Here is a 19,138-nt window from a genome sequence, read left to right on the forward strand (position 1 = left end):
AAACAAAATGAAGCAACACTAAAAAACCAAATCCTTATAGCCTCTGTTGAAATGCAGGGAGCGCCCTACCAGTTGTTTTAAAAATCCATAGTATTTGGTAGCTTCTTTAAAATGAATTAAGAGAGAATAATGTTATTATGAACAATTAATAATCTATGGAAGTCTGGAACTTATACAGTCCATTTGTGGATACATAGCATTTCTACTAAATTACACTCATCAAGAAAACTGTCCAGGCAATCTCTGAGAATCACACACAATTGAATGGAAAAGGAAAAAAAGACACTTGAGGTGGGCTTAAGAGCTCTTGCTAAACTTCTTCACTTGAAGTCTTCACGTTTTTCACTTCATCTAAACATTGTCATAGTAGTTACTTGATAAGTATTCAAGCTGCATTTTTTTCTTTAAGCTACTCTAAAGCAGAGAGGATAGAAATAAACTTTTTTTAAAAAAAATGGATTTTAGTTTAAATGGGATGCTTTATTTTGATAAAAAAACCTTTGCTTAACATTTTGTAAAACTATTATATAGCACAAAAAGTAACCCTGAACATGACTTCTAATTATATTTTAAATTACTTGCAAATATGGATATGGACCAGAAGACTTGATAACCAATCCCTTTTTAAAAGTGCAAAGATAAGAAAAGCAATGAACAAAGAATTCAAGGTGATGGGAGCAGTATGCTGAAAACTTGCTGATTCGTGATTCTAACGCATCAAAACAAGAAGACTCTTCAGACACACACCACATAAAATGCAATCACAGTTGATTTTAGCAATAATTAGATTATATAATTTATAGAAGTGAGCTGCAAAAATCTTAACTACCGCTCAATGAACTAATTGTCAGGGTTCACTCTATATTTGAACCCCACTTGAAAACCAAATATACACATTGTGACTTAGCATGGTGTATGAACCCAATTGTATATCAATATAAAAAAGCAATGATTTGAGACCATATTCCTCTCTCCCAAGCATAGTTCATTGTATGAAAAACTTGGGCAACTAGCTACAATCTGTGAGTGCAGAAGAGTGGTTAGTTGATGGAGGAAATCTACCTAATCCACATTTTCTGCTTAATATTAATTCATTCCATGGAAGAGACAAATCGAGGAAAGCAATTTCAAACTCTCAGGTGCAAAACCCAAAGCTGGGAAGTACGAACTGTATAAAAATGCTAATTTAACCCAGATTTTACTACTCCAGTTGCTAGCAGGACCTAGTTACATGAAAAAGATACATGACTGTATGTTCATAATTACAAAGCAAATTGAAGGAGAGTGGAAGTAATGTTTGAGTTCACAAATGCAGTCTAATTTACAGTTAATTAAACTGCTTTATTTTGTGAATCAGTACAATTGCTGGCTTTGCAAACTACACAGAACCATAACCTAACTGCTCTGGTTAGGTTTGCAAATAAACTGAGCCAATAAATTAGCTAACAGTATTTTAGTTTAACATGTTGTGTGAACCCAGACAGTGAGGGATTGAGAACTCCTGAGACCTATGTTATGTACCCCACAATCATTTCTACTTCTCTGGGATAGTCAAGTAAAAAAATAAAATTTGAGTAAAAAGAATTTAAAAATTCAATCTATTATTGGGTTTTCCATCCTTTAACTAGTGATGGGTTATATGTCTCTAAATTTGTATTTAATTACTTTCTCTAAAATGAAAATAAACATTAAAATAACACGTGTATCCCAAGGTCCCAGCACTCACATACAAACAAATAAAACCTTCTGGTCTCTGATACACTTTCTGCTCTCTTTTGTGGCTCTAGCAGCAAAACGATAAAGCAACAAATAATTGTCTGTGTCCATCTTGAATGCCCTATTTAGAAAGAAATACCTGAGTCCAGATTGGATTTGGGGAAGTGATGAGTAAATTTGCTCTGTTTTCTCCAATAAAGATGGTGATTATAAATTTAATAGTTCTCTAGCCAAGAAAAGATGAGAAGAAAAACAAGAAACCATTTTAAGCCCTGCAGATCAGGAGGTTTGTGGTCATTCCATAGTAAATGTTTATAATTCTTTGGGAAAAAGGAATGAAAGTAGCAAGCATTCTATAGAAGAAATTACCTTTGTGGACATGAATAGAGCTGGGCCTGAAGGGAAGGGCTGAAATGGGGAAATTCAGAGCTGAGAAAGAGGATAACATTTCCTGATGGTAAGCAGTGACAATAATGATAGAACTTTTAAAAATGCAGAGGGTTACAAACTGGGATTGCATAATCTGCAGATATTTTAATGCCAAAGGACACTAACAGTGCAGTGCATTTATTGATTTGATTTATTTATTCCTTTTGTTCAGAAGCTTCAGATGGTATATGTAGACTTAGTGTCAGATTTTGACAAATTGAAATTGCTGGCATATGTTGGTATTCCATGCTGAAATCTGTAAGCATTTGAGATTTGTGTACTGCAAACAACATTCAGTTTGCAATTAAACTGTCCTTAATTTAAGGCTTGGTTTATCTTTAAATTTATTTTTCTTCAAAGGTCAAACAACATCAACTTCAAGATGCTCCAAAATTCCAAGTACAAAATCTGGTTGGTCAAGGCAAAAGGAGAAGAAACCCTCAGAGGTTTGTTGAATTTTTAAAAAATTCTTAGACCCTCTTTTTTTATAATTGTTCAGTTATAAACTGCACTCTTAACAAGAGTATGGGTGCAGGACAAAGAAAGTAAATAGGGGAAATAAATTTGATTCAATTTAAATTAAATTTCGTATAATTAAAATGATTCATCATGTGCCTATTTTTCCCCTTAAGCCATTTTAAAATTACACAAATAGGTTTGCATCTCAAGTTTGCAATCTTGCATTTGAACTTTCCTTCCCAACTTCTTGTTCTTGTGTTAGACTTCAATTCTTGTAAGATCTAACTACTAGCATAAGGAATCTGAGGTGATGGCTAGTGCATTTTCCCTCTCCAATTAATCACTAAGGAGAAAGCTAGATCTGGCACAAGGAACTGCAGGCTTCGTGCAGAATTTGTCACGGTATTTAAATTTTAAGAAAAAGTTTGGTACGTGGAATGATCTATTGCAGGGATCCCCAACCCCCAGGCCATGGATTGGTACCCGTCCATGGCCTGTTAGGAAATGGACTGCATAGCTGGAGGTGAGTGGTGGGTGAGTGAAACTGAGACCATCCCCCCCTCCAGCCTGTGGAAAAATTGTCTTCCATGAAACTGGTCCTTGATGCCAAAAAGGGGACCGCTGATCTATTGGACTGATTATAAGCAGTCAGAAGACTTCTAGGTTGAAGTAATGGGTGTGTAAAAAAAAAATCATTTATAGTACTGCAGTGTTGACTGCGAGGAGTTTGATCCTGACTGGCTCAAGATTTCCATTCTTCCAAGGTTGGTAAAATGAGGAACCAGATTGTTGGGGGATATATGTTTACTCTGTAAACCGCTATGAAGCAATATAATAAATCTTACCGTAAGTATTATTGCTATTGCTGTTTAAGTAGAGGTCTTTAAAATGTATGTGAGGGAACTGACATCATAGAATCACAGCAGCTTCTATGTCTCTGAGCTCCATTCACCATTTGATTACAGTATCTTGATGAACATCAAGATCCCAGATCCCAGTTTAGAGCTATTGTGCACTTTACCACAAAATATATTTGCTTTCCCTTGTATTTTATTAGTTTATGTCAGGTAAGAAAGACCTACGTGTGAAGGCTCAATTAAACTAATTTACTGCTAAGAACCTATGCACTGGAATCTTCCCAACTAAGGACCAGCCCCTGGTAAGAGTTAAGAGAAGGGTCAGTGGCACTCAAGGGGAGGGGGTTGTTCTTGGCTCTCTTTTGGCTACGTAGGAATTCTAGGGTGAGCCCCCTTTTCACTCTTACCTCAGATTCTATCATCCCTTCTCCTATATTTTAAAATTTGTCAAGCTGCCCTTCTGAAGTGTACAGGCAGTTCTCAAAGCAGGATGCAATAATGACAATTCAAGTATCCGCTTAAAAATTGAGGTTGAAAATTTGGGAAAGATACTTTTGCTTTCTGAAACTATATAAGGAATAGGAAGTGGGGAAGATTATAGGGAGGTTGTGGTTGCCATCCTCTTCCAGGCTGCGAAGTTATCTCCAGATGCCCAAACATGTAGTGCTGGCCCAGGATATTTGGTTACCTGAAGTAGATCTCAAATGCCTCCTCATCTTTTTCAAATTGGAGGCTTTTTTGGAAGTATTGTTGCATCATTCAAGCAATAGTAGCTGACATTATTTCAGCCTTCTAAAAATGAGTTTGGTGTCATTTCTCCTACAGTATCTGCCCATTCCGAGCATTTCAGCAGGTTTTAGGTTCTGTCTGTCCTGTAACAACAGGAACAATAATTTATTAAACTTCAATTCCACCCAACTCCCAATGGCTTAAGCTGGCTCACATCACTCAAACAAATCACAAAAAAGATCAACAGTGGCAAGCATGATGAAGTGAGAGGTCACACTCCCCTTTAACAAAGGTTTGAATGAAGAATGAAATCTTCATGGCTTTTTTAAATAACAGCAGAGCGGGGACAACTGGATCTCAGGGGGAACTTTGTTCCAAGGGGCAGGTGCTGCTTCAGCAAAGGTGTATTTTCCGAGATCACTGATCACCAACCATGTTTGAGGCATATATAGACTGGGGAAGATTGGTCTAAGGCAGGGGTAGGCAACCTTGGCTCTTTTATGACTCATGGACTTCAACTCCCAGAATTCCTGAGCCAGCTCTGCTGCCTGGTCTAAGGGCAGTTTTACTCATTACAGCAACATATCATAAACATTTTTTAAAAAGAAAAGTATTTTTAAGACTACAGGTAGTCCTCACTTAATGACCAGTCACCTAATGACTGGTTAAGGTTACCACAGGCCTCCCCAGAGCTACTTAATGACCTAGACCAGAGGTTCTGATGATCTCTCTCTCTCTCTCTCTCTCTCTCTCTCTCACACACACACACACACACACACACACACACACACACACCAGTCACACGATCACATTTTGAGTGCTTGGCAACTGGCTTGATTTTATAGACATTTGGAGTGGTCCATGGTCACATGAACACAATTTTCAGGGTTTACTTCTGCGCTCTGACAAAAAGTGGCCATAGAAAAAGATGGGTTCATTTAACAACTGTGTTGTTTGCTTAACAACTGAAGTGTTTGCTTAACAACTGGTGTTCGCTTAATGATGGCTGCAAAACAGGTCATAAAAATCAGGTGCAGTCATGTGGTGGCCTACTTTAACAACTACCATGAATTATGACTGTAAGTCTGGGCTCAGTTACAGGCACTCTTTAAATGCACACCTAATCTGCATTTTTCTGACAATTTCAGAAATAGGCCGAAATTGAAAAAGAATCTGCTATCCACCAACTTTGGTTTAAGTGGTTTATGACATAATGTATGCACATCAAAGTCAGCTGCAGTAAATAAAGTGAGAAAATGTGCATGTTTCAATCCAAGTCAGCAGTAATGCTTTGTACCATCCCTGCCATGAGCAGTTCGTTTTAAGAGGATGGTTGTTTATATGTGTTTTTCCAGGCTTCTTGCAAGCATAGGACGCATAAAATATCCAGCACAAGTCTCCAGGGAGGTGAGATGAATCACCACTCATGGCAGGATGAAGGAGAAAGAGTTTGGCTCTTTTAACTCCTTCTCAAGGTTGGGCAACAGTTTCCTTTGGACATCTGAGGTGTCAGGCTTCACGTCTCTAGGAAATACAACTTCTTGGAATCATGTTCCAGAAACTGCAGAGCAAGAGAACATAAAATTATTGCTGTTCTTTAATAATGCAGGCTGAGGACATTTATTTAGTAATTCATGGAAAGAGCTGCTTCTTTGTGCTGAACCTAAAAAAAACTCCACTACTTTAAATGCAATTGTTTGTTTGTTTTTCACTCACTCACTCATTCATTCATTCCTATAGCCACCCATTTCAAACAAGTGACTACGGGTGGCTTACTTATTGCTGTAGATCATGCAAGAGAGCATGTTATAAATGCATACACAGTTTTTTTCCTGATATCGGCAAATATAGTAGAAAGAATATCCTTATTTCTTTAATTTTTAGAAATTGTCCAATTACCTAGTAATAAATAATTAATGAAATTACCTAACAAGCAATTGCAGTTTAACGGCACATTCGTACAGGGTTCCCTTAATAAAGGAAGTATTTGTGGAGTGCTTCTCTTCATGTTAGACATTATTTCCCAAAATTTTTGAATTTGCAGATGCAGATTTTTGATGTGCACGTATGAGTGTGCATGGATTCAAAACCTTTATTCTAGTTAAGCTAAATTTGTTCTGTTTCTGCAATGAAAATTAAGATCCAAGCCGTTTGGGGGAAATCTTTATAAATCTATAAAGCAGAATAGCATTATTTTATCTTCTTCGTATAGCCTTTGGAATTGGAAGGAGCCACTGGAATCTTCTATGCCAATCCTCTGCTGTGCACTGAAAACCCATTGAACTATGCCCAAGGAGTGACTCCTTTTCATTAAAACTACCAGAGATGGAGAGTCATTTCTTCTGTAGGTAGACTTTTTCACTGTCATACAGTTCATACCATCAGGAAGGTTTTCTTTATATCTAAATTAAATGGTGCACCTTATATCCATTATTTCTTGTCCCAGAATAACAATGCAAAATACTTCTTGACTTATCTTCCCTATTGCACTGTTTACCTCAACTACTGATGCAAGATTTCCCTTTAGTCTTCATTTCTCCAGATGTGAAATGCCACATTCCTTCAACCTGTCCTCAGACTAATATCATCTTTTTTGACCTACTGTAACCTGTCTATATCCTTCTGGAAATGTGAAACACAGAATCATAGACAATATTCAGAGGTGGTCTCAACAGAGAATAATAAGGACTTTATGCATCTTTTGATGCAGCACTTCTTCTAATGTAGCAGAACTTGTTAGCTCTTCTAGCAGCTTTGGGACCTGGGAATTTGAAGGCATTCAGATGAGCTAGATCTTTTTATCATTTCTTTGCTGACCTGCACTCTTCCCTATTTCAGTTTTTCCCTGTCTGTGCTGCTTAAATCATCATTTCCTTTGGATGTAAAGATAAGGCAAAGTAGGAGCTGAGTTCCTCTGCTTTTTCTTGGTCACTTGGTTAAGATTTCTTCTTTTGGATTAAGTAGCATCCCATTGTCTCATTTTTCCCCCCTGACATATCAAAAGAAACATTCTTGCTGATTTTGCCTTTCTCACTAATCTTAGCTCATCTTCTTTCATAGCTTTTTCAGGCTTCAGTTATCTGCTTTAATAAATATTCATATGCTGTTTTAATTGGTTAATGGTCTGTAGCAGATACCTAGCAAGATATCCCTTCTGTCAGCTTGGCCTTTTATCTTATCAGATTCTTTTAACACTTGTGTTAACCACAAATCTAGTAAACCTCTGTACAAGTAAGTTTATTCCTGATAGAATATGCTATCTCCTCTGCTGTGTTGCCACTTCCTCTGAAGCAAGTCCAATATTCCATAATTGAGTGTCATCCCACTATGTTTCTGTAATCTCTACTAAATCATGCTTGCATTTATGCCTCATGGCACTCGGCTAATCTAGCATATTATTTTTAATTTGTGTATCGGTGAAGATAAACTTAAAATAATGGGTTGAACTCCCTCCTCTTTCCTTTATGCCTGTGTGTTCTTTGTTTCAAACTAGTAATTTCCAAAACATTTTGCTTTGTTGCTCTATTCAACCCATTACTTGCTAATTCATTATTCACCAGTGATTTTACAACTCCTACCTCCTTGTATTCTAGTTTAAGGCCATCCTGATCAGGTTAGTTATCTGTTACCCAGATAAATACTGTCTCTCCTTAGAAATTAGAAAGAGCTGCAAACAGCTTTTTCTCCTTGATGTTAATACCAGTACTGAAAAAAAATGAAACCTGTATATTGATTGTACCAAAGTTGCACTGAAGAGTTCACCAAAAAATCCTTTCTTTCTTTTGCTGGCCTTTTGTCTTCAACAGAAAATATTGACACCAACCCAGCCCCGAGATCTTTCACCACCCTCCTTCTAGATAACATGCTCTACAATGTAATTTGTGCCCATTGGAAGAGTAGGAAGTTTGTATAATCAGTGGGTATGGTAAACCTGATCAGTTTTTACATGGTATCAGATTTGTGCTCCTAGGAGATAGCATGCATGTTAACAAAGATGGATGACAGATGGGAATTTCTGTGGCTTTCAAGATGAAGCTGCATACAAATCACCCTTTTTTCTTACTTATTGGTGATTGAATGATTTCACTTGGATCAGACAATAGAACCAATTGTTGGAGTCCGTAGTTGTGTCATGTTTGTAGAAGCTCTCTGGGGGTTTCATGGTTGTAATTGGTTGCTGTGATCTGGGAAATAATTCATTTTGTGATAATTTAGGTTCTGACGGTGATATATTGCCAACTGCCTTCATTCTCATCCTTTGGATAGGTTGTAAGCTCTCCTGTTTCTGGTGAATAACAGCATACACACTATTCAAGGAATCTTCACTGTGATGATTGAAGTGTAGGGATTAAACTCTGGCCTCCAGTTCACCAGTCTTTGCTTTCAGAAATATAAATGAGGTGTATTTTGTGTTCTAGGAGAAGAGGTAATGTATCTAGGGCAGGTAACTGAAAGAACATGATGTGTCCTGTATGGTATGGAAGGTAATTAAAAAAATCCTGGTTGTAGTTGGTCAGTTATAGTTTAACACTTCTACTGCTTGTGATGACTTCTGCTTCCTTCCTAGAATGCAGCAGGAACCCAGATACCAGGGTGAGGGATGTCAGGTTCCCTAAATCAAGTAGTAAGTTTATGACATAGGTGACAATACCTTTTGAGAATTTCCTATTAAAATTGATTGCATCTGTTTCCAGGATCAGTCACTTCAGGGGTTAAAAGAGTTAGCATAATCATTTGGATAAGGGGTCCCCAACTCCCGGTCTGCGGACTAGCACCGGTTCGTGGCATGCCAGAAACCTGGCCTCGCAAACAAGCGAAGCCCCATCCACAGGATACAGGCTTTGTAACCATGCCCCCTCTGGTCCACAGAAAAACCTCTTCATGTAACTGGTTCCCGGTGCTCAAAAAGATTGGTGGCCGCTGATCTGGAACATAGTAACAAGAAAAGACTGAATTCTGGGATGGTTGCTATGAAGATTAGGTAGACCTTGATCGCTTTTATAAGTTGTATTCTGCAGTTCTGAAGTTGGAACATCTTATATGGCAGTAGTTTCCTTAGTACAGTAGGTGTTGAAGTAGGTCCTCTTTCTTTCCTGGAGTGATCTGATTCCATCTTTCAGCTAAGATGCCCTTTGGGTTACCTCCATCAGTATAAATGGGGAAGATGAGGAAACAAAGGTTACATAATCATTACCTATATCAAAAGTGATGCTTATTATGAAAGACTGTGAGAAAGGATTAATTATAGGCATTGCTGTACAACTGGAAAAACTAGATACTTACCTAAGGGGTGGGAGGAGAGAACTATGTTAACCTATTTGTAAACACTGGTTTTATTATATAACATTGTTAGTATAGACAGTAAGAATTCATTATTGGTGAAGATTTCGAATTCTTCTCTGGTCCGTCATCAGTTCTTTAGAGGCCTTGGGCCTTTTTGCTTCTTGCCACAATACATATTCTGGTTTGTTGGTTTGTTTAATTTAAAGCATTTACAAGTTATCTAACTCAATCAGTGTGACTCTGGGCAATGTATAATAAACCAATGAACAAAGATGCTAAAATCAAAATAAACAATGCCAGCTGGAAACAGATACAACAATTAATCACTTCCTTTTCACCACTTTTTTATGGCTAGCATTTGATTCACTTCTACTTTTGAACATACCATTATTATTCCAATACAAATCTCTTCTGGAATTCTCTTACTTTAGTTCCATCCCAAATTATTTGATCAGTTTTATTTATGTTTTTATTATTTTTAATGGCGCTTCTTGTCTTAACCTTCTTCGCTCACTTTCAAAACAGTTCTTTTTCTCTCAAAAATCACTGCATTTTCACTGCCTTTTTAAATCACTATTGTTTCTTGTTATACTCACTACTTACTTTATAACTATCCTTTTCTTTATAAGAAATATTCTTTCATAATTTTAGCAATCTTTTCATTATTTTTACCACCTATTTTCACTTCATTATTCCACTAAACATTCATTTTCAAACTTCCTATTAGCATAATTACACAAGCTTCTGTGTAATTCCTTTTAACTTAATTCTTTGCACTGTTTTCATTCAGCTTCTACAACCTCTTATGTCATCTTTCCATTCATATAGTTGAATGGAACCATATCTTGCAACACTTTTAATACAGGACCCATAATTAATCCTAAGCCTTAACTTCCCTGTACATATTCATCAACTTCACTCGACAAGGTCACATCATTGTCGCACAGGTATATTACATGCCTTCCCTTTATCTTAGTTTCACGGACATATATCTCTTTTTCTTGTTTTGTTTAATTTATTAATTCATGCCCATTACTACTGTTTTATTCCAAACCTCAATCTTCCATATGCTGTTGGCATCACAGATGGACCCATAATCATTAACCTTTTCTGCCATCATGGCTTTAGTTTATTAAGGTTTTCACATTTACTGCTTAATAATATAGAGAAAGTATAAACTACACTCAACATTTTTAGCTGCACCTGTGCCATGTGCAACATTCCCTGCTAATGATAAGGGTATTACTGCTCAGTTGGGGGAAGGGCATCCACTGGGGGTAGGCAGGCAATATGCCAGAAGCACAACTAAAACACAAACATGTTTATGCTATTCTGTAACTCAAGGCGGCGCACATACTTAATATTCCTTCTTCTTCCTGTTTTCCCCAAAACAACAACTCTGTGAGATGAATTGGACTGAGAAAGAGTGACCCAACCAGCTTTCATGATGACTAAGGCAGGACTAAAACTCACAGTATGAGATATATCTAATGCACTAACACCCAGAATGATAGAAGTCAGTAGAAGATTTATATTGAATATTAGAAGGATACAACAAGGATGATGTTGGTTGGTTGATTCTCTAAAATGCAGACCACCAAATTAAATGTTGCAAGTATTCATTAACTCTTGTTGCCATATAACCAATCATTTAAATAATCTAAACTGCAGGAGTTTACTCTTGTCTTTGGGGTAAATTAAAAAGAAAAGGTGAGCATTACGCTTTGGAGCAATCCTGGTGGCTTCAGCATAGGTTTTTGGCTGATAAATACCGACATATTTTATTACTTTTTGCAAAAAGCATAAACCAAGTATAAACTATTGTTCCAATATATAAATGAACTCAATGTGAGCGTCGTCCAGTCTACATCAATGTCAGATTGTTCTTTTATGGGGATGGTCAACATCCGGTAAAGTATTTGTATTAAGCAAATTTATGCAAATGTGCCTGATCTGCTGTTAAAAACAGTGCTAAGCATGACTTTGAAAGGTTTAGTTGACATATCTAAAAAGAAATATTGGCCTTTTATAAAGAGGCAAGTTGAGTTAGGATTGAGTTATTGCACAGTTTGTTCCAAGATCAACCTTTCCCAAGATGATCATCTTCAGATGTTTTTTTGCAGTACTGTAGCTCCATCATCTACAGCAAGCATTGCCAGTGCCCAGGCTGACTGGGTGCTGTTGTCCAAAATATCAGAAGGCTGTTGATATGGCAAGGCTATTCCAGAATTTTCCTCTTTAAACGTAGCTGAGGTCAAAATTAAAAACAAGCACCATAGCAGTTTTGCATAGTTTGACAATCCTTTGAGACAGTCTGCTATTATTAACAAAATCAATAACTTTCTTTGAATTTAACAGTCATGATTTCCTTTTCCATATCAACTGATACAAGTAAGCTGGAAACAAATGCTTTCTAACAAACAGAATAATTTTTATAATCTCTAATTACTGGGAGGGTAGAGCCACAGGAGGATTTGATTTCTGGACAACTTTACTTTTAATCAGATATCAAGTGAATGGAAAATGAAAAGATTTTATCAAATGGATCTTTGAGTAACGCTGATATTTGAAACCAGAGCTTCCCTGATGTTTCTTAGGACAAATTTCAATGTGAAGGGTGAATGTTGAGTTACATATTAAAGCTGGAAAGTGGTATTGTTTTATCTGTTTATCTACTGTTAATGCTAAAGGCAAGACATCTATGAATGTATAACGTGGGTCTGAATCAATAATATAGAATGATAGCCTGTGAATATCACAAATTACTAGTTTTTCACAGAGGTATCAAGAATGGTAACATTTTCATGGTTGGCAGTTTCAGATAAAAAGTTGATTTCTTAGTATTAATCTTCTGTCAAATATTTATTTTGATTTTCTTTGCAGAAGGATTTGCTGGCCAAGGCCATACAGTACATGTGTTGGTTATATTTTTTATATAACAACAACAATAATAATAATAGTAAGTTGGAAGGGACCTTGGAGGTCATCTAGTTCAACCCCCTGCTCAGGCAGGAAACCCTGTATGATTTCATACAAATGGCTGTCCAGTCTCTTCTTTAAAACTTCCAGTGTTGGAGCATTCACCACTTCTGGAGGCAGGTTGTTCCACTGGTTAATTGTTCTGTCAGGAAGTTTCTCCTTAGTTCTAGGTTGCTTCTCTCCTTGACTAGTTTCCATCCGTTGCTTCTTGTCCTGCTTTCAGGTGCTTTGGAGAATAGCTTGACTCCCTCTTCTTTGTGGCAGCCCCTGAGATATTGGTACACTGCTATCATGTCACCCCTCACCCTTCTCTTTGTTAAACTACACATACCCAATTCCAGCAACCGTTCCCTATATGGTTTAGCCTCCATTTCCCCAATCATCTTTGTTGCTCCTCTCTGTACTCTTTCTAGAGTCTCAACATCTTTTTTATATCGTGACCAAAACTGGATGCAGTATTCCAGGTCTAACCTTACCAAGGCATTGTAAAGTGGTATTAGTACTTCATGTGATCTTGATTCTATCCTTCTGTTAATACAGCCTAGCACTGTGTTGCCTTTTTTGGCAACTGCAGCACACTGCTGGCTCATATTTAAATGATTGTCCACTAGGGCTTCGAGATCCCTCTCACAGTTACTACTATTGAGCAAGGTACCCCCTATACTATACTTGTGCATTTGTTTTTTCTTGCCTAAATGTAGAACCTTACTTTTTTCACCATTGAAATTCATTTTGTTAGATAGCGCCCAATGTTCAAATCTGTCAAGATCCTTCTGTATCTTAAGCCTATCTTCTGGAGTGTTGGCTATTCCTGCCAGCTTGGGATCATCTGCAAATTTGATGAGTTCCCCATCTATCCCCTCATCCAAATCATTGATGAAGATGTTGAAGAGCACTGGGCCCAGAACAGAGCCCCACTACACACTTCGCTCTATGTAGATGCAGTTCCATTGAGGACCACATGCTGAGGTCGGTCAGTCAGCTGGCTATGAATTCATCTGGTGGTGATGCTGTCTAACCCACATTTTTCTATCTTATCAAGTAGTAGGTTGTGATCTACTTTTTCAAATGCCTTACTGAAGTCCAAGTAAATTATATCCACAGCATTCCTCTGGTCCACTAATTTTGTCACTTGGTCAAAGAATGCAGTAAGATTTGTCTGGCATGGTGTGTTTTTGACAAACCCATGTTGACTTTTAGTAATGACTTTGTTTGCCTTTAGGTGTTCACTGATTCGTTGTTTGATTATCTTTTCCGGAATCTTCCCAGGTATTGAGGTCAGGCTGATAGGTCTGTAGTTTCCTGGATCCATTTTTCCCCTTTTTTTGAAGATTGGAACTGCATCAGCTCCTTTCCAGTCCAGTTCAGGTGTGGCCTTACCAAGGCATTGTAAAGTGGTATTAGTACTTCACGTGATCTTGATTCTATCCTTCTGTTAATACAACCTAGCACTGCGTTGGCTTTTTTGGCAGCTGCAGCACACTGCTGTCTCATATTGAAGTGATTGTCCACTAGGACTCTGAGATCCCTCTCACAGTTACTACTATTGAGCAAGGTACCACCTATACTATACCTGTGCATTTGATTTTTCCTGCCTAAATGTAGAACCTTACTTTTTTCACTTATTTATTTTACTTTACATGGTTGTCCAATTTGAAAAGCAACTGTAGGAAATTTACCATTTGTAAAAGTGTTTAATCTCCCATTAAAAAAATAAAACAATAAATGTGGAATAAAATTATTCAGAATAATAGAATGGCTGAGATGAAGCAATATATATTCCATCAAAGACTTTTCATTCTGGATAGGCTCATCCCACATTCTGATCCTATGACCAGAAGAAAAACTATGTTTTCAGGACCTTATGGAAGGTCAAAAGAGTTGAAGCCATCCAAACCATGGAAGCAATGTTACACGGTGCAGGCACTACAACAGAGAAGATCTTGGATCTCTGTGGGTGACATCTTTTCCTTGATGGGATCCAAAGTATGCCCACTGCAGGGCCTCATGGGACAAACGAATTATAGGTGGTCCAAAAATATCCTGGTTCTGTGCTATATGAAATGCTTTATAAATGATCACTAGCACTTTAAATTGATCCTGGGAGCTTATAGAACATCCCATGAAGTAATGGCATTATATCAGCTTTCCGAGGCATGCTCATAATTATTGATGTCTCTGCATTATGGACCAATTACTGCTTCCAGCCCCATTTAGAGCGCACTGCAATAGCCTAGAATCTAGATTGAGAGGTGGCCAAGGCATGGGTGACTATGAGCAGAGCCTCCTAATCCAAGGATGGGTGAAATTGGTGCATCAGATAGATCTGCCTTCTCCATTTTGGCTTTTTGTAAAATAAATGATGGCATGGTGTAATATGTCATGTGTTGTTTTTCATCTGAAGTTGTATTTACCTATTCAGGGTAACAATAGGGTGCTTACCGCAAGGAGATAGAAGGTTTGGTGAACTGGTGTAATAAAAACAGCCCTGTTTTAAATGTTGGAAAAACAAAGACATCATTGTCGATTTCAGAAAAGGCAGGCCCTTGCTATAGAGGGACAATTGACAGCATCCTGTCATATTGCATTACAGTCTGGTTTGGAAGCATTACTGAAGAGAGGGGTAACATTATTCACTTTCTAGTCAGTATGAATGAATGAATCTTTATTGTCAAAGTACAACTATGTGTACATTGAGATTAGCTGAGCCTCCCTTTGTGCTCCCACCCCCCAAAACACAGTGACAACAAACCCTCCATCTTACTACACCATGTGAACCAACTACACCACACACCGGCCTCCCAAGTCAATTCTGCATAAAATTCACACAAGTTATTTCTCATTCAAAAGCCTAACAGCCCACGGATAAAAGGTGTTTTTCAGCCTGTTGGTGCGGCTGGCTATACTCCTATATCTCCTACCCGATGGTAGGAGAGTAAAGTACATAGCATGTAAGTGATGCTTGAACAGGGTCCTCAGGATTGTTTGGGATGCTACACATCCTCTTCATGATCTGTTTTCCTTGTTACCTTCTGTGAGGAGGCCTCTTGGCATCCGTAGCAGAACATCCAGATTCAGTCATAGGTGTTTGTGTGTGGGTGTGGGTGTGTGTGGGTGTGGGTGTGTGTGGGTGTGTGGGTGGGTGCAGGTATATATGTATATAGCATGTGCATTTGTGTGTTATGTATGTGTATGGGTAGATGTATACTTTCTTTTGAGAGCAGGCAACAGAATTTCATTGTTAACGTGTGCCAGTGTGCCCACATTAAAAAATGACAGTAAAGGTTATCTTATGTTTATCTTAAATCTTAAGAACTGCTAAGGACCAGATGGTTTTTACTATGTCTTGATACATAAAACCATAGAACTCAAAGAGAGTGTCCTTTCTTTTTCACATGACTGTAGCTGCAAAAAACTAAAACTCGGCTTAGGTTGTATCAATAGAAGGATATTACATTTAAGAAAGATGTGGAAATTAGAACAGGTTGAGAGCAGGGCAACAAGGATGATCCAGTAGAATTTTAAGACGAGAAAATGCAAAAAAACAGGGTATGTTTAGCTTTGGGTAGATACGGCAGTACTAGCATATAACTGTGGCAGTGCCACACAGAAGATGGGCAAGACCTGGTCTCTATTGTCTAGAAAGCAGAAAATGGTGGAATGAAGTGATATAGGAAGGCAGTTACCAAATGAATGTTAGGAAAAAGAATCTAACAAATAAGAGCAGTTTCACAGTGCAACCATTGACAGAGGGAAATGGTGAGTCCTTATTTGGACCTGTTTAACTCAGTGGGTTAGGACGCTGAGCTTGTCGATCAGAAGGTCGGCAGTTTGGCAGGTCAAATCCCGAGTGCCGCGTAGCAGAGTGAGCGCCTGTTACTTGTCCCAGCTTCTGCCAACCTAGCAGTTCAAAAGCACGTAAAAATGCAAGTAGAAAAATAGGGACCACTACGGTGGGAAGGTAACAGCGTTCCGTGCGCCTTTGGCGTCTAGTCATGCCGGCCACATGACCACGGAGACGTCCTCGGACAACTGCTGGCTCTTCGGCTTTGAAACAGAGATGAGCACCGGCCCCTAGAGTCGGAGACGACTAGCACGCATGTGCGGGGGAACCTTTACCTTTACCTTTAAACAGAGAAGTGTGATTGCTGCACTGAGCAGGTGTTGGGCTTGTATGGCCTCTTCCAACTCAGGATTATTCAGAAGATACAATTTTGAAATGTTAATTTTCTTGAGCCTTTGGCAACTAAAAGGCTTTAATGCAAAACAGCAGTCTTGATGACCAACCAATTTACTTTTCATTCTGCTTTTAATAGAGAAAGCACATGGGAGCTAGGAAGATTATAGCTGTTAATTCTTCAGTTATGTTTTAAAACATGCCACTTTCTAGGGTAGATCATAAGTCAGAAATTTGCAAATAGCATATTGAAATACAGTTGTGGTTATTCCATTTATCCTCTGCTTCTCTCATGAGCATTGAGCAGAGCAAATTATATATATTTAGGCTGATTTTTAATGATGGCGGTTACCATGTTATAGCAGGAGTTGGGCAGAACCAATCTCTCAGAAGGAAGAATTGCCAAGCCATCACCTGCAGTACTGCTTTCAAATGCACGGAATCTAACTAGGCTTGGCAGATCCCAATGTTAGTTATAGGCTGCCTGGGAGCAGGAAGAGTTCTCTGGCGAAGGAGATAGATCTCTGTTGAGAAGCCATCTTGGGCAAAGGGAAATTCTGAACTGATTGTGCAAGCAAATGAAGTGAAGAGCACATGCAACCCATTGGTGATTTAGTTAGTGGAAAAGACCTGGTCCCACTAAAGTTTGGTAAAGTCCTACTGAAGCATATTTCTGGAATAACCATTTTTTGTTCTCACTGAAACTAATCTCTTGAAAATCAGTAGAAACAAATGGGACTTGGCATTGTCTTCAAGCAAAGTGTCCACCTTGACATTTCTCTCTACCCCTCTCCCTGTTCCCATCCTCCACCATCCCATTTTTGTTTTCCAGCTGCTACCCCAATATTCTGTCACTACCGAGTGCGCTTAATTTTTCTTGTGAGTTGTTTTAGGGTTAATTTGTGTTTTTTTGCTACCACAAGATTACACTTCTGCTGGTGTCAGGGTCCTCCCCCCACACACAATCTTTCTGCCTTATTTTGGCTCCGTGTCTGGCAGAATTCACATCTTGGTGCCCACTTAGAAGTGATTTACGCTTGCATACTTACCCTTAAATATACCTGTCGAAAGTCAAACACAATGAAGTAATATTTTGTGACTGAAATCTGTTTGCTGCTAGAAAGAAAGCACTGCTTCCACTTTTTTTGCCTTCCTTTCAAAGAAACTTCCTGTTTTCTACCGCCCCTTCCCCTTGTATTAAGCTGATTGCTTCATCATGCTGGATGGATGCATAAGCCCCGTTTCCAAATCTTTATTAGAATGCCCTCTCACTAGTATGGTTCAAGTAGTTTGCCTCTTACTTAGTAGTTGAGCAAAATCTAAGCAAACCAAATCAGGTTCCATACCAACACATTTTCTGTGTTCTGTAAATGTAAGTAATTAGGCTTTCTTGCACCTTTAGTGAAATCTGAGCACTTTAGATAGCAGATTATTTCTTGGTGAGTATATGCAGTGGCTTATCAGCCTTTTTTTTCCTGTGACCATTTCACTTGCCATTAAATGAGAGGTGTTTCCCTTTAAACAGTTCTCATTGTTTGGAGAAGCAATTAACATCTTTCAAGCAGATCAGTGGAACTGGTGTTGCTAAGCAGCAGACCTTTAAAGATAATTTGTCAATTTCTGCAGCAGGAAGAAAATAATAAACACTCCTATTGAGAGAAAATTGCTTGTTTTCCAGTATGCAACTTTCCCTCCACCGTCAGGTCTTCAGTTCATCATGCCCAATTTATTCTTTATTTAGCTTCTATAAATAATTCAGAAGAGCTTGAGTAAAATAATTGAGTTGTTTCCCAAACTCTAATCCCAAATAATTCAAAACCAAAGGGGGGAAATGTTCAGATTGCAGTTTGAGCATATGAGCGGTGGGCAGCTTTCCATATAAACTGTCCTTGTTTCTTTTGTAAAATCCTATTGCTTAATCTTTTAAAGTACTCCTTTCTTGATAGTTCATAATTTCCAGTTTGACATTAGAAAAGGCGTCATCCTAATGGAGGGTATTTGACATATATACTTGTCTCTGAATCTGGAGGCTGTTCTCTTCAATGGGAACTAAACAAGCAAGGCAATAATATTGCACATCCAGACTGTAGCACTTTTCATCTTTGGGGGAAATTGGTAAGCATCGCTATTTGGCCAAAATTAGAACTAATCTTTTAACTCTGGTCCTGAACAGAAAAACTAGAAAGAGCATCTTAACAATAGTAAGACTGAAAGGTGAGGAAAGATTTAATGCAAAAAATATACACCTGAAACCTAAAGGACTTACTTTGTTTTTCCTTGAAGACATTTTGCTTCTCATCCAAGACGTGTCTTCAGTTCTGACTGAATGGTGGAGAATGGAAGGATTTATATTCCTTGTAGTTATCTGGTCATTAGCCAGAGGTTTATCTGTGCCCTCAAGGTCACCTGAATAGTACAAATGGATGTGTAACCTTTTTGGAACTGCTGAAAGGACTGGGTTGTAAACAGGAGATAGATGGTGTTGTATGCCTTTCCCTCTGTTGAGAGT

At 38.2% G+C, this 19,138-nt stretch overlaps 1 protein-coding gene across 3 annotated transcripts in view; it reads left to right on the plus strand.

Moving 5' to 3' along the window:
• The window catches only part of JADE2 (jade family PHD finger 2), a 182,615-nt gene that overhangs the window by 25,580 nt on the left and 137,897 nt on the right, over positions 1-19,138 (plus strand). For all 3 annotated transcript variants that reach the window (XM_081320987.1, XM_081320986.1, XM_081320985.1), the window contains exon 3: positions 2,506-2,591. In XM_081320987.1, coding sequence (XP_081177113.1) covers positions 2,506-2,591 — 86 coding nt within the window. The remainder of the gene's footprint in view (positions 1-2,505; positions 2,592-19,138) is intronic.

The sequence above is a fragment of the Vipera berus genome, assembly GCF_964194415.1.
Source record: "Vipera berus genome assembly, chromosome: 2".
In the NCBI taxonomy this organism is placed as follows: domain Eukaryota; kingdom Metazoa; phylum Chordata; class Lepidosauria; order Squamata; family Viperidae; genus Vipera; species Vipera berus.